Source organism: Euleptes europaea, chromosome 18 (genome assembly GCF_029931775.1).
Source record: "Euleptes europaea isolate rEulEur1 chromosome 18, rEulEur1.hap1, whole genome shotgun sequence".
In the NCBI taxonomy this organism is placed as follows: Eukaryota; Metazoa; Chordata; class Lepidosauria; order Squamata; family Sphaerodactylidae; genus Euleptes; species Euleptes europaea.
In genome coordinates, this window is record NC_079329.1 from 28,347,629 (window position 1) to 28,362,262 (window position 14,634).

Consider the following 14,634-nt stretch of genomic DNA (forward strand, 5'->3'; position numbering starts at 1 on the left):
TCTGTGAGGCACAATAAAGCGAGGTATGCCTGTACTAGTTTTGGTCTTTAAGACTGTGAATGCCCTTCCCCCCCACACACACCCCAAATCAGATTTGTGCCTACACCTGGTGTGTGTGGCTTGGACGAGAAGACCTTCTAGCTCCTGACAAGTGTTTTGATATAAACAAACTTTCTATGTCCTGCTTAACCTTTTCACAACCTCCCCCAAAGGACGAATGTCCCATATCCAGTTTCTCATTCCGGACACTTTTATCCTACCAATGTAAAATAGTTTTCAAACTCTTTTCAATCATCAGGGTTCCCTGTTGACTCTCTCTAAACCTGTAGAAGGACTCTTTCAAAGAATTCCTAGCACTGTTACAGAACAATAGTTCCCACGCTCCCCTGGGAAGGTCAGGAGAGTTAAACTTACAAGTCTTTGTAGCATAGATGTGCCCTCCGATGAGTTTAAGTCCCAAGCAACACCCCTTTCTCCCCAAATCCAAACCCTGCAAACCAAACGCAGGAGCCCTGGCTCCCATCTCCCACTACCTGGGTACCTGCATGTTCTCCCGCAGGTCTGTGGCGTCCCGCAACGGCTGAGTGGCAGTACGGAACACCTCGTCTATGGCCTTGATTCCCGTGGCCTTCGTGGACGTGTACTCCCGCATGCGCCGTCCCTTGCGCCCCGAGAGCCCCCGCCGGTGTGCTTTGCCCCCACCCCTTCGGTTGGTGATGGCCACGTGCACAAACAAAGTAGCATTGGAGAGGGACTCGCCAGAGAGGGACTGGAGGGGCACGTGGCGGTAGCCCGTCTGGAGGCATTCAAAGGGGATGGTGTACTGCGCAATGAACTCGTCCCCGATGTAATCGTCATCGAGCACCATGAACCGGAGGATCGCCAGCTCGGGAAGGTTCACCTGGAACTCCAGAGTCTCCTCAAACACAGGGTTGTCCCCGCTTTGCAGCACTGTCTTAGTGCGTTTCTCAGTGCAGTCGGCTGGGATGCCGTGAATCTCGGCACAGACGTATGGTTCCACCACGTCCCCCTTGGCACCGGAGCCCTTGGGCTTGGGCAGATTCTGCCCGCTGATGATCTTGAGGTGTAGCAGTTGGGCCGAGATGCCGGGCAAAGCGTCCCTAGTGTTCACGCTGAAGTAGGATACCTCGTCGCGCATAATGGCTGGCCGTAGCACATATCCGCAGCCCCCGTTCTGGCGGAACCAACCAGCGTTCAGGTCCATCATAAGGCCTGGCGTCTGGTAGTTCATGGCCACCATCTGGCAGCCGCACTTCCAGAAGTCCTGTGGGTTCATGTTGCTGGCATCGATGCGCATAGGGCTGGGATAAACCCGTGACAGGAAGCGCTTGTTGTAGGCCACAAAATCTTCTGGCTCCTCGTTGGCATATCGCCCAGCCTCCACCTCGCTGAAGGAACACATTTCCCAATAGCATTGGCCCCGCCGAGAGGCCTCAAAGCCTTGGAAAGACACCAACTGGCACAGGCTCACCAGGTCAGAGAGTTCGCGGCACAGGACTCGTCGGTGGCGGGGCTGCTCGTGGTCCTCCTCGCCGAGCGGCAGTCCTAACTCTGAAGTCTCCTCGTCGTCAGATACATCCCCCTCACTCAACTGGCAGCTGAGGGGCAGCTTTCGGCCTTGGATAAGGACGCATCTCTTGAGCCTTTCTGGAGAGGGGAGATATCCTTCGTTGGGATTCGGGGGTACGAGGTACAGCTTGTCCCCAAAAGTCTTCCTCAGATGTTCTGCCACTACCCTCTGCTGTGCACAGCAGCAGTGCACAGAGAGGCATAGGATAAGAGGAAACTCTGATGCTTCAAAGGCATATTCTGCAACAGCGGCCACCACTCTAGAGAAAGCCAAGCGGGCCCCAGCACCAACCACCGGCTCTCCAGAAGGGCCATCACATACCACTAGTTCCAAGCTGCGGCAGCCAGCCTTGAGAGCCGCCACATAACCCCCAATGTCCGAGGTGGAGCCACCCCAGAAACAACTGTCCTCAGTCAGACACGCTCCATGTGCAGAGCTGATGAAGTAATGAGACAGCGGTTGGCTCATGTCCTGGCACACTCGGCGGTGCTGCGGATCGAAGATGGAGCAGTCGGCCGAGAGGAGGTAGCGTGTGAAGCCATCGATGGCCAAGTAACCCTTTTCCCGCCCTTCCTTGGACGGCTCGTATTTGCCGATGATCTCCATGCACATTTCTTCTGTCACCCCTTCCATGCCCTGCTCTGCCTCCAAGAAGATCATGAGATCCTTCAAGCCCATGTACTCTTTATTGCTGGAAAACTGGACCAGGAGGAAAAATACCTCGGGCCTGGTGCACAGCTCACAGTAGGCCTCCACGAAGACCTCACAGCTGACCTCTTCCCCCAGCCGCTCACTGGCGGCTTTCTGGAGCTCTTTGAACTTCAGTTCGATCGTCGAGGCTTTCATACCAGGGTTGAGCGCCCGAATGAGCTGCACGGCCCGGGAGACTGGGATTCGGCCTTCCTTCTCCAAGTCTGCAATGTCGAAGACAGAGGAGACCCACGAGGTGCGGGGGTTAGGACGCCCAGTCTCGGGGGCCTCCTCCAGAGTGTGCTTTCCATAGGATGCCAAGTACCGCAGCCCCATGACCCACGCATTCACCACATCGGCAGAGCTCGCCACCAGATCCAAGGACTCGTAATTGTCTCCGTAGATGATGGAGAATGCGCACTCATCTGGGAACTGGTCCGAGAGGCCGTTGGAGCGGAGCACAGGCGTCTTCTTCCCAACTCGCACCTCCTTGACCGACTTGATCTCAATCTTGGCTTTGTCAGAGTCCTTCTTGGAAGGCTCCCAGTGCATGAAACGCAGGTCAGGGTCCAGCACAAAGAACCGGCTGTACATGCGCGAGTTGGAGCGCACCTTCTTCATCTCGCAGCCCTCCAGCATGAAGGAGATGCAGGCGGCGGTGCTGCTGAGCTTGCGGTTGCTCAGCATGGTGCTGAAGGAGACGGTCTTCTTCTTCTGCAGGGAGCGCTGGCGAGACCCGTCCTGCAGGAAGGGGAGGAGAAAGGACAGAGAGGTTAGGCGCATGACCTTTTCTTAACTCACAGAGCTGTTGTTTGTGACGACAGACACTGGAAAGGAGAACCACGGCTCAAATCCTCGCTTTGCCCTGAAGCCGATTGGGTGATTCTGGGCCAGTCTCTCTTCTCTGAACTCAGTAAGAGTTGTCATAAGGATAAAACAGGGAATGAAAAACCGTGCATGCCCAGAGCATCTTGGAAGGATGGGTGGGATAAAATTTCCTAAAGGCAATATCTTTGCACAGCAGTGCCAGTGTGGTGTAGTGGTTGAGAGCAGTGGTTTGGAGCTGTGGACCCTGATCTGGAGAATAGGTTTGATTCCCCACTCCTCCACATGAGCAGCAGAGGCTAATCTGGTGAATTGGATTTATTTCCCCACTCCTACACATGAAGCCAGCTGGGTGAGCTTGGACTAGTTACAGTCTCTCAGCCTCACCTACCTCACAGGGTGTCTGTTGTGGGGAGGAGAAGGGAAGGTGATTGTAAGCCGGTTTGATTCTTCCTTAGGTGGTAGAGAAAGTCGGCATATAAAAACCAACTCTACTTCTTTTTTAAAAAAAACCTAACAGACCAGTCCAACCCAGGGAAACAAGGGTGGACCAATTAGGACTGGAAGAAAGAAAAATAAAAAGGAGGAGCTACGTGCCTTAACTGAGAATGCTTCGTTTTTTTAATATGAAGTGGCTTAATATAAAGTTGAAAGGAAAACTGATAGGAAGAAAGTAGGATTCCTCATTCATTCATTCATTCATAGACCTTTATTGGCATAAAGAGTAGGATTCCTTTGAAATGTGGTGTTGGAGGAGAGTGTTACGGATACCGTGGACTGCCAGAAAAACAAATCAGTGGGTTATAGATCAAATCAAGCCTGGACTGACCCTAGAAGCTAAAATGACTAAACTGTGTGAACAGACTACAGGACTTGATGGGCCTTGGTCTGATCCAGCAGGGCCTTTCTTATGAGGCTATCGTACTTTGGTCACATTATGAGAAGAGTCACTGGAAAAGACAATCATGCTAGGAAGGTTGAAGGCAGCAGGAAAAGAGGAAGACCCAACAAGAGATGGATTGATTCTGTAAAGGAAGCCACAGCCCTCAGTTTGCAAGACCTGAGCAAGGCTGTTAATGATAGGATGTTTTGGAGGACACTGACTCATAGGGTCGCCATGAGTTGGAAGCGACTTGACGGCACTTAACACACACACAATGTAAAGCTGACGTGTCTTGACTTGGGTCTGTTCTCAGTAGAGATGGGGGGAGGGCATTTGCAAGCTCCCCCAGACAAAGCGGGCTCCAGACCCTCCCCCCAGATGACCAGACCTGACCCAAATTGTGTATTGTCGCCCACTCCCAAGGTGCAAGGGATAGATAAGGCTGACGTGGAGGCAAGAAACTCAGGGCCATCCCTGCCTGTTAAATATAGTCGCATCCGTGCATTCTGCCATTTCCTCCCCCTTCCCCCCTCCTGATGGTGCAGACGGAAGGCCAAATTGTGTGTGGAGGGGTGGGGCTGAGACAGGACAGAGTGAAGAATGGCATTAAAGAAAGGGGGTGGGGGGGACCAAAGTATGCAAGGAATGGCTAAATGGCATTAGTCCGAGCTTCAGGGGAAATATGTGTTCCACATCAACCACTGTGCAAGTTTCACCCCGGGCGAAAACGCATGGTCGCTTTAGCTTCCTTTATTCCCTGTTTCAGCCAGGATTAAGCCAGGATTGAATGCATGTTTGGCGAAACGCATGCGTTCGAGCCTGGCTGAAACCTGGCTGAAACAGGGAATGAAGGAGGCTAAAGCGACCGTGCGTTTTCGCCCTGTTTCTCCCTATTGCCTATAATGGTGCAGAAACCAAAGGAGAGTGGCTAATCTCTCTTTTTCCTGATTTCTCAGAGTGCGCAGAAGGTACTCTGTACATGCTTAGAAGCACTTTGTTTATTTGCACGTTCCAGGAAGATTGACTGAGCCCCAGTGAGACCCCCCCCCCCCGCAGTGAGCTCTGAAAGGAAACAACAAAATCAGACAGCTATCCGTTTGGGTTTTATAAAAGTCCTTGGCCATCCCATGTACATCGTCAAGCTCATGAAAAGAGACAGGGTACTGAAAATTCAAAGTCTTGGATGAAGAACAAGAAGAGGAGTTGATTTTGATATGCCGACTTTCTCTACCACTTAAGGAAGAATCAAACCGGCTTACAATCACTTTCCCTTCCCCTCCCCACAACAGACACCTTGTGAGGTAGGTGAGGGATTTCCAGGGGGATCCTTGGTCTAAGGGAGTTTTCCAGCAAGGAAAGATGCCGTTTTCTCCTTCCTACTGGTAACACACTCACAAAAGTGTCTGCCCTGCAATGGCTGACAGCCAGCATGGTGTAGTGGCTCCAGCGGTCACATGCTCTCAGCCTAACCTACCTCACAGGGTCGTTGTGAGAATAAAATGGAGGAGAAAGTAATGTTGCATGCCACTTTGGGTCCCCATTGGGGGGGGGAAGTGGGATATAAATGACGTAAATAAGAAATTGACAAGGTATCTTCTCTTATCACCCAGCGCCTTAGAATTAAGTACTTCGGAAACCAAACACACAAGGCCTAACTGGAGGCTCCAAAATGTAGAGGGGGCTAAAAATGTTTAAAGATGTTATTATGTACTTGTATTAAGTTGGTAAAAGGCAGGATAATAAAGGGACACACATACAATTTTTAAAACCCCGGAGAAACCAATGAATAAACTTAAAAGCTCATGCCAGGCAAATCGATATGGAAAAGGAGCCGGCCCCCGAGACGCTCTATTTCCTGTGGCCGTCTCCCTCACACCATAAGAGAGGGATGCGCAGTTCAGGGCCTCCTAGAGTGACCTTAAATGATGGGCAGGCGGGGACAGACTTCATTGCCAAAAGGAGCTATTTCAGGAAGGGCCTTGCGTGGCCTCCTAATCTATGCAAGGGATTGTATGTGCAAACAGCATCTTGGCTGGCCGGCTGCGTGTAAGAGAGAGGCCCGTCTCCTTCGAAGGAGGGGAGAAACGGCTTTGCTTTTCTCATGGAAACCTGAACAGAATAACCATTCTGTGGGTCTTTTAAGCTTAGTACTAAAAAGGTAAAGGTCCCCTGTGCAAGCACTGGGTCATTCCTGACCCATGGGGTGACGTCACATCCCGACGTTTACGAGGCAGACTGTGTTTACGGGGTGGTTTGCCAGTGCCTTCCCCAGTCGTCTTCCCTTTACCCCCAGCGAGCTGGGTACTCATTTTACCCACCTCGGAAGGATGGAAGGCTGAGTCAACCTTGAGCCCACTACCTGAAAACGACTTCTGGCAGGATCGAACTCAGGTCATGAGCAGAGCATGGACTGCAGCGCTGCAGCTTACCACTCTGCGCCACGGGGCTCCTTAAGTTTAGTACCACTGACCATTTTTTAAAAAAAAAAACAAGCACATATTTTCATTTAAGTTTGGGTGTATTTCGCCATGGTATTCAAGTGGATGCCCCTCCCTCCAATTAGCCAATTCAGTTTCTTGCTCAAGGCGTTAGCAGCCATGAATCTGAACTGGGGTGGGGGGATCCACTTTCCTACAAGTCAAGTGAGTGGTGAAATTAACTAGACCAGACCACAAGCTATGCAGGTCCAGTCAATTTCATGTAGAAACAGAACTGCATGCCCATACACAGATTTATCTGAAGTTTGTCTCAGCCAATTTCCAAAAAGCTCATAGTAAATCTGCTCGGAATTCTAAATATTATATTATATATAATATAATAATATACTTATATCCCAACACCTGACTCAAATGGCATACGTAGAGCTCCCAGGTGGTTTCTTAGCTAGGCACTGACCAGAATCCAGACTCACTTAACACCCGCCTTCAGGTTATCCAAAAAAGATAGAGAGAGAGGACATGTTGGAAGTTTGATAGAAAGTCACTCCATCTAAAAGGAGAACAGGAATCCCTTCTTCTTAGTGCCAGATGGGTAGGAAGCTGAAGTGGATGCTCAGCGGCTAGGAGAGGGAAAAACACTCTGCACAGGCTCAGAGGCAATCTTGCTCACACTAACATGACACACATTGGGGCACTGCAAAGGGGTTCCAGGGTATAAGCCCTGGCTGATGACAGGTTCCTTGGGTGGAGTATGAAACACTTTGCTCCCCGGCTTGGAGGGACTCTGCACTATGCCCCGCTTCATGGGTGGGGATCATAGAAAGAAACTTGAGCTGATGAGGAGGGGGGATTTCACAGTGAAAAACCAGAGAAAGCTGGGATACCTTCTGGCTGGACCCTGGTACTACTCTACAGGGACGTAACACTTTCCTGGGGTACCAGGAGCTCAGAGAGGGCCCTGAGAATATAGCCACACTTTCCTGGGGTACCACCCTGAGCTGGGCAAAGACAGAAAGTGATGGAGAGGGAACGGAGGAGATGAGTCAGGCGCCATGGTTACACAAAGTACCGTCTCTACGGTTACCACGAGAAGAAGGGGAAATGGATGGTTCTTGAATTGACACAGACCTGGGGGTTGGGAAGGAAGGATGCTGATTCCAACTGGCTGGATTTCCAGATTCAATGAAGCACAAGGACAATGCTAAGTTTGGACAGGTGTGTGTGTGTGTGTTATGTGCCATCAAGTCGTTTCCGACTCATGGCGACCCTATGAATCAATGTCCTCAAAAGTGTCCTATCCTTAACAGCCTTGCTCAGATGTTGCAAATTGAGGGCCGTGGCTTCCTTTATAGAATCAATCCATCTCTTGTTGGGTCTTCCTCTTTTCCTGCTGCCTTCAACTTTTCCTAGCATGATTTTCTTTTCCAGTGACTCTTCTCTTCTCATAATATGTCCAAAGTACGACAGCCTCAGTTTAGTCATTTTTGCTTCTGGGGTCAATTCAGGTTTGATTTGATCTAAAACCCACTGATTTGTTTTTGTTGGTCCACGGTATCAGCAACACTCTCCTCCAACACCACATTTCAAAGGAATCTACTTTCTTCCTATCAGCTTTCTTCATTGTCCAGCTCTCACACCCATACATAGTAATAGGGAACACGATGGCATGAATCAACCTGATCTTGGTGGCCAGTGACACATCCTTACACTTCAAAATCTTTTCTTGCTCCTTCATGGCTGCCCTTCCCAGTTTCAATCTCCTTCTGATTTCTTGGCTGCAGTCTCCCTTTTGGTTGATGAAGGAACTAAGGAATAGAAAGTCTTCAACAATTTCAATTTCCTCATTGTCAACCTTAAAGTTGTGTAATTATCCTGTAGTCATTACTTTTGTCTTCTTGATGTTCAGCTGCAGGTACAGGCTGACAATTCAGCCTTGGTGTGTCCACCTAAATGCACAGCACTCTAAAGCTTAATCTAAGCCATGGTTGACTGGACAACAACACCTGAACCCGAGGACTCATCCCGTGAAGTCATTGAAAAGGACAGAGTCCCCTGCTGTCCGTGTGCAGAGGAGATCACCCCTACTGGGTAACCCCAGAGCCAATCCTCACACATTTGGAAGCGAGGCATAGAGGCTTCTGGAAGGGCAGGGTTGACTTCCAAGAAACTCTGCAATCTGGAGCCTACCTACCTTTGGAGAAGATAATTACTACTGATACCCATCCCAGTCAGCAAAGTCCCTTGTGGGGGCGTTCTTGTTCTCTCAAGAGCAGCCCAGCCCTGTAAACCAGTGGTCTTCAATCCACAGGTTGGGACCCTCAAATGGGTAAAAGGAACAAATGCGAACTTGGGGTGTATCAACAGAGGCATAACATCCAAACTGCAAGGGAGGGGCCGTGGCTCAGTGGTAGAGCATCTGCTTGGCATGCAGAAGGTCCCAGGTTCAATCCCCGGCATCTCCAGTTAAAGGGACTAGGCAGGTAGGTGATGTGAAAGACCCCTGCCTGAGACCCTGGAGAGACCCTGCCGGTCTAAGTAGACAATCCTGACTTTGATGGGTCTCATTCAGTATAGGGCAGCTTCATGTGTTCATGTGTGTTCATGTCATAGTTTCCCTGTACACTGCATTGGTCAGGCAGCACGTGGAGTATTGTGTGCAGTTCTGGAGGCCTCACTTCAAAAAGGATGTGGACAGAATCGAGCGGGTGCAGAGGAGAGCGACGAGGATGATCGGGGCCTGGAGACCAAGCCCTATGAGGAAAGGCTGAGGGAGTTGGAAATGTTTAGTCTGGAGAGGAGGAGATTGAGGGGGGCATGATTGCTCTCTTCAAGTAGTTGAAGGGCTATCTCTTAGAGGAGGGCAGGGAGCTGTTCCTGTTGGCAGCAGAGGACAGGACTCACAAGAATGGGTTTAAATTGAGGGTAGAAAGGTATTAGGAAAAACATTTTTACAGTAAGAGTTGTTCGACAGTGGAATTGGCTGCCTAGGGAGGTGGTGAGCTCCCCCTCACTGGCAGTCTTTAAGCAGAGGCTGGACAAACACTTGTCAGGGATGCTCTAGGTTGATCCTGCATTGAGCAGGGGGTTGGACTAGATGGCCTATATGGCCCCTTCCAACTTTATGATTCTATGAACACCCCCCCCCACACACACACACACACCTCTTGCACAGTGGCTATCTTTTCTGTCTCTCCATGCATGCATGCTGAGAGAAACATTTGGGACAACGGGGTGAGGTCACTCAGAAGTGCGAAGAATTCCTCCCTGGCTCCAACACTTGGCATGTTCCTCACTACAGGACACCTCTCAACTTGCATTTCATGTCCCCAGTTCTCTTGGTCTGCTGGGCCATGAAACTGGTGAAGTTAGAAAGGTTAAAGGCCACAAATGCGCACCTTCTGCAACGCAGCGAAGGGGCCCACACTGCCTAACAATCCCGCCTTGCAATGCAGCTGGCCAAGAGGACATAGAGCTGCAGAAGGGGGGCATGGAGGAAACCGAAGATGGATCCACACCAAGCCAAAGACACTTCTAAGATGGGCATGCATAAACAGTGCTGGGTTGTGCCATTCTTTCCACCTGCTGAATAGACACAGAGACGAACCTCTCAGCATCTGGAAGCGTCTTTAAGAAGAGAAGAAGAGTTGGTTTTTTATATGCCGACTTTCTCTACTACTTAAGGAAGAATCAGCCCAGCTTACAATCACCTTCCCTTCCCCACAACAGACACCCTGTGAGGTAGGTGAGGCTGAGAGGGTGTGACTAGCCCAAGGTCACCTACCTGGCTTCATGTGTAGGAGTGGGGAAACCAACATGGTTCACCAGATTAGCCTCCGCCTCTCATGTGGAGGAGTGGGGGAATCAAACCCTGTTCTCCAGATCAGAGTCCACCGCTCCAAACCACCGCTCTTAACCACTACTCCACACTGGCTCTTGCTCTTAACTACCATGCAGAGGAACTTAAAGAAGCCTGACCATGAAGAGCCGTTTGGGGGTGTTAAGAAGAAGAGACCACTGCTCCAAACCACCACTCTTAACCACTTCACCACGCTGGTAGTGAAAGAACATGGAAAAGCTTCCAAGGAAAAAGAGACAGACATGCAGGCGACACCCAAAGCCACTGCTGCTGGTGTGTAGAGTGACCCCAAGAGACAAGAAATGCGGGCGAAATATGGAGCGCACCTTAGGACAGTTGGAAAGGCACTTTGCAAAATGTGATCGTTCCGAGGCTGTGTGGAAATAACCTTCCTGGGGTGAAGCATGTTGTGATGCAGGGAGACACCCACAACCAGCTGCTCCTGAGCTTTTTCTTTCTTTAAAGGTCAAAACATGCACAGGGTGGGGGTATCAGGTCAGGAAAAATGTGCTGGGGGGGGGGAAGGTTGCTTAGTCCTTCCCCTCTTATTTGCCACATGGGAAAATATTCACAGGCACACAAGCTTTGATCTAAGCATTACCAAAAAACCCAATGTGAGATCCTAATAACTATGGGATCTCCTGCATCATTCCTAGTTTGGCTCTTGGAGAGCCCGTGTGGTATAGTGGTTAAGAGCGGTGGTTTGGAGTGGTGGACTCTCATTTGGTGAACCGGGTTGGTTTCCCCACTCCTCCACATGAAGCCAGCTGGGTGACCTTGGGCTAGTCACAGCTCTCTCAGCCCCACCTACCTCACAGGGTGCCTGTTGTGGGGAGGAGAAGGTGATTGTAAGCCGGGTTGATCCTTCCTTAAGTAGTAGAGAAAGTTGGCATATAAAATCCAACTCCTCCTCCTCTTCTTCTTCTTCGCAAGGAGCACATAAGAGTGCCACATTGCAATCTCGCTCAGCTTATTATTCTTTCTATGAAGCCTGCACAGGAGAATGTCACCATGGGACAAATGTAAGGGGGCTACATCTCTTCTACTCTTTCTGGCACCCAAAATCTGGGAGACCCAGGTTCAAATCCCCACAAAACCTATTGAGTGACCTTGGGCCAGTCACACGCTCTAAGCCTAACCTACCTCACAGAGCCTAACCTACCTCACAGGGCTGTTGTGAGGATAAAATGAGGCGGGAGAGAACCATGTACGCTGCTCTGAGTTGTGCAGAGGAAAGATGGGATAAAAAAAAGTTCTAAATTTAGTAAGCCACCTCTTCTTACCCCATGGCAGGTCAAGCCCAAGTCTTCCTCTGGCGAAATCTAGCCATCTGTTCTGACATATTATGGAAGGTGGCGCATTAATAATTATGAGCTCTCACTCTATGGAGTCTGCATTATCAGAAGCAGCATGCCTGTAAAGACCAGGTGCCGGAGCCCGACTCAACATGGATCTCTCCAACACGTCCTGCTGATCAGACATCTGGCTGACTGCTTTTGGAAGCAGACGCTTGGCCTCAATTATAGATCTTTCTGGCGCACTTCACCAAGGCTGCATCCCCATCCCGACCACCTACGCTAGATCTCGGGGCTGCACAGAGGTCATCCAGTGGGCAAAAACCAGCCGGCTGGCCAAATCCTTGAGCCGGTTTGCAAAAACGCCGCTGAAAACCAAAGCCGCTCCAGACATTGCTGCCTGGAGACACAGAGGCGCAGCCAGACACAGAACTGAAAGGAATGAAAACTACTCAGTGGAACAGGCTTCCTCAGGAGGTGGTGAGCTCTCCTCCCCTGGAGGTTTTTAAGCAGTGGCTAGATGGCCATCTGTCAGCCATGCTGATTCTATGACCTTAGGCAGATCATGAGAGGGAGGGCCTCTTGGCCATCTTCTGGGCATGGAGTAGGGGTCACTGGGGGTGTGGGGAGGAGGTAGTTGTGAATTTCCTGCATTGTGCAGGGGGTTGGATTAGATGACTCTGGTGATCCCTTCCAATACTATGATTCTACACATTCATGCAAGGTGGGAGCTTGCTCAGAAGACTTTCCAAGTGGTTTGGGCACCCAGAAGTTGTCCCGTTAGGAGAGAATGCTGGTAAACCTCGCTGGTCCATTATGGGGGGTGGGGGAGGAAATCCAGGAACAACAGCAGTTGTCATTCCTTTGAGTCCAACTCAAATATCCCTAAACAGTAACATCTGGGTTAGTCCTAACAGAGCCGCTATTTTGTTTGATGCAACACTGGTGCTGGATTGACTAGGAGAGGGTTAACAAGATATCATCGTAACCCAGGAGGTCAAGGGCTCCGTTTGACACATGGCTCTTTGTCTCCAGCAAGGTTAAGAAAACTGACAGCCGGAGGGATGCTCACTGGAGAGGGAACAGCAGGAGAGACGGCAACGGTGCTCTATAGTTGGCTCTCAGCCCCTCCCTAGTTCTCCATCCCCCTTGCCTTTCATTTCCTTTTTCCTTTATCCCAGCCACAGTAACAACCTGAAGGCTGCGAGGGGCTGTGGCTCAGTGGTAGAGCATCTGCTTGGCAAGCAAAAGGTCCCAGGTTCAATCCCTGGCATCTCCAGTTAAAGGGACTAGGCAAGTAGGTGATATGAAAGACCCCTGCCTGAGACCCTGGGGAGCCACTACTGGTTAGAGTAGACAATACTGACTTAGATGGACCAAGGGCTGGTTTAGATTTGCTGGTTTTGACTCAATGTGTGCATTCAGGGCATCATGTATTCCATGCTTAATTTTCTTTGAAGTGAAATTCTGAGCCCAAGCAATTCTGGCCCTAAGAGAAACCAAATTCTGCAAACTACAAACATTATGCAGGGTGAGAATAATTTATTCTGGTTCTGGCAATCACCAAGTAGGAGCCATGAGTCACACAAGGGTGGGACCGTGGCTCAGGGGTAGAACATCTGCTTGGCATGCACAAGTCATCAGACCAAGGAAAGGCCCCCCCGTTACAGATGGTCTACATAATGGGTGACTATTGGAAGGGTATAAAATCAGAGATTTTATGGGGTCAGTCTCAACAGGCTGTTTCAACTATTTGCAATCTATTAGAAATATGCCGAAAACTCTACTTTGAAGGAGCACAGAACAAGTTTTTTGCCCTGTTCCATCCAAAAGGAATTCAGGTAATTGAAGTGTGCAATTGGGTGTCCTTCCTGTCCTTCTCTCTTCCAGATGAAGCATTCCCAGTCCCTTCGACCTTTCTTGGGAGAACTTATCTTCTGGATCCCAGACCAGCTTCACTGCTCTTCTGATCCTGCTCCAACGTGGCTTGCATCACGGTCTCCTCCAAAGATTGTATGCTCCTTGGGGCCAGGACCTGCCTTCGTGGCTGACGTCAGCACTAAAATGTGGCACAGAGGCTTTCCGTGCAACCCTAAGGAGAGTTACTGCAGTCTAAGCCAGTTGCATTTCAACTGGCTTAGACTAAAGTGATTCTGCATAGGATTGCGCTGTTTGTTATGTAAGTGATTGTAATATAGACCGCTTTCCATCTGCAAAGCACTCCGAAACCTCCCAGTGGGACCAAGAGCTATGAATATCTCCCGATCTCCTTGGAGAGGAAGCACAGCGCTACGCATCCCCAGATGTTGTCTCAGGTTGCTTTTGCAAGTGCAAAACAGTTGGGAACAGCTTCATTTCTTCTGTCTCTCTCTGATGTGGTAAGCAGATGGACAGGGGGGGGGAAGGGGTGCAAAATCAGGAATGGACTCAAGCACTTCCTAGAGGGCAACCCCCCCCCCACACTTTCTGCCCCTCCCAGGCTGAGATGAAGGGCCAGATCCAAACAGTAGTTCCTGAGGAAGTTTATACAGGAGGAATAACTTTTCCTGCCTTTGCAAACAAAGCAGGTGTTTTGGCTCGGACCAGAGAGAAGGAAAAATAGGAACTGAATGCCAGGAAGAAGTCTTGCTCAGAGGAGGGACCATAGCTCAGGGGCAGAGGATGCATTCTGCCCACAGAAGGTCCCAGATTCAATCTGCAGGGTTTCAGCTTGAAACCATTTCAGAGAACAAGGCTGGGGGGCCCTCTCCTTGATACTGTTCCTGTTGGCAGCAGAGGATAGGACTTGCAATAATGGGTTTAAATTGTGGGAGGAAAGATAAGGAAAAACATTTTTACAGTAAGAGTTGTTCGACAGTGGAATCAGCCACCTAGGGAGGTGGTGAGCTCCCCCCTCACTGGCGGTCTTTAAGCAGAGGCTAGACAAGCACTTGGCAGGGATGCTCTCTAGGCTGATCCTGCATTAAGCAGGGGGTTGGCTAGATGGCCCGTGTGGCCCCTTCCAACTCTATGATTCTAGATGATGTTCTAGATACTTTGGAGTTGACGGGACAGGC

General features: G+C 50.1%; 1 protein-coding gene across 1 annotated transcript in view; it reads right to left on the reverse strand.

Moving 5' to 3' along the window:
- The window catches only part of LOC130489756 (inactive phospholipase C-like protein 2), a 45,693-nt gene that overhangs the window by 15,172 nt on the left and 15,887 nt on the right, over positions 1–14,634 (reverse strand). Inside the window, exon 2 of the mRNA XM_056863548.1 lies at positions 542–3,022. Within this exon, the coding sequence (XP_056719526.1) occupies positions 542–3,022 (2,481 nt within the window). The remainder of the gene's footprint in view (positions 1–541; positions 3,023–14,634) is intronic.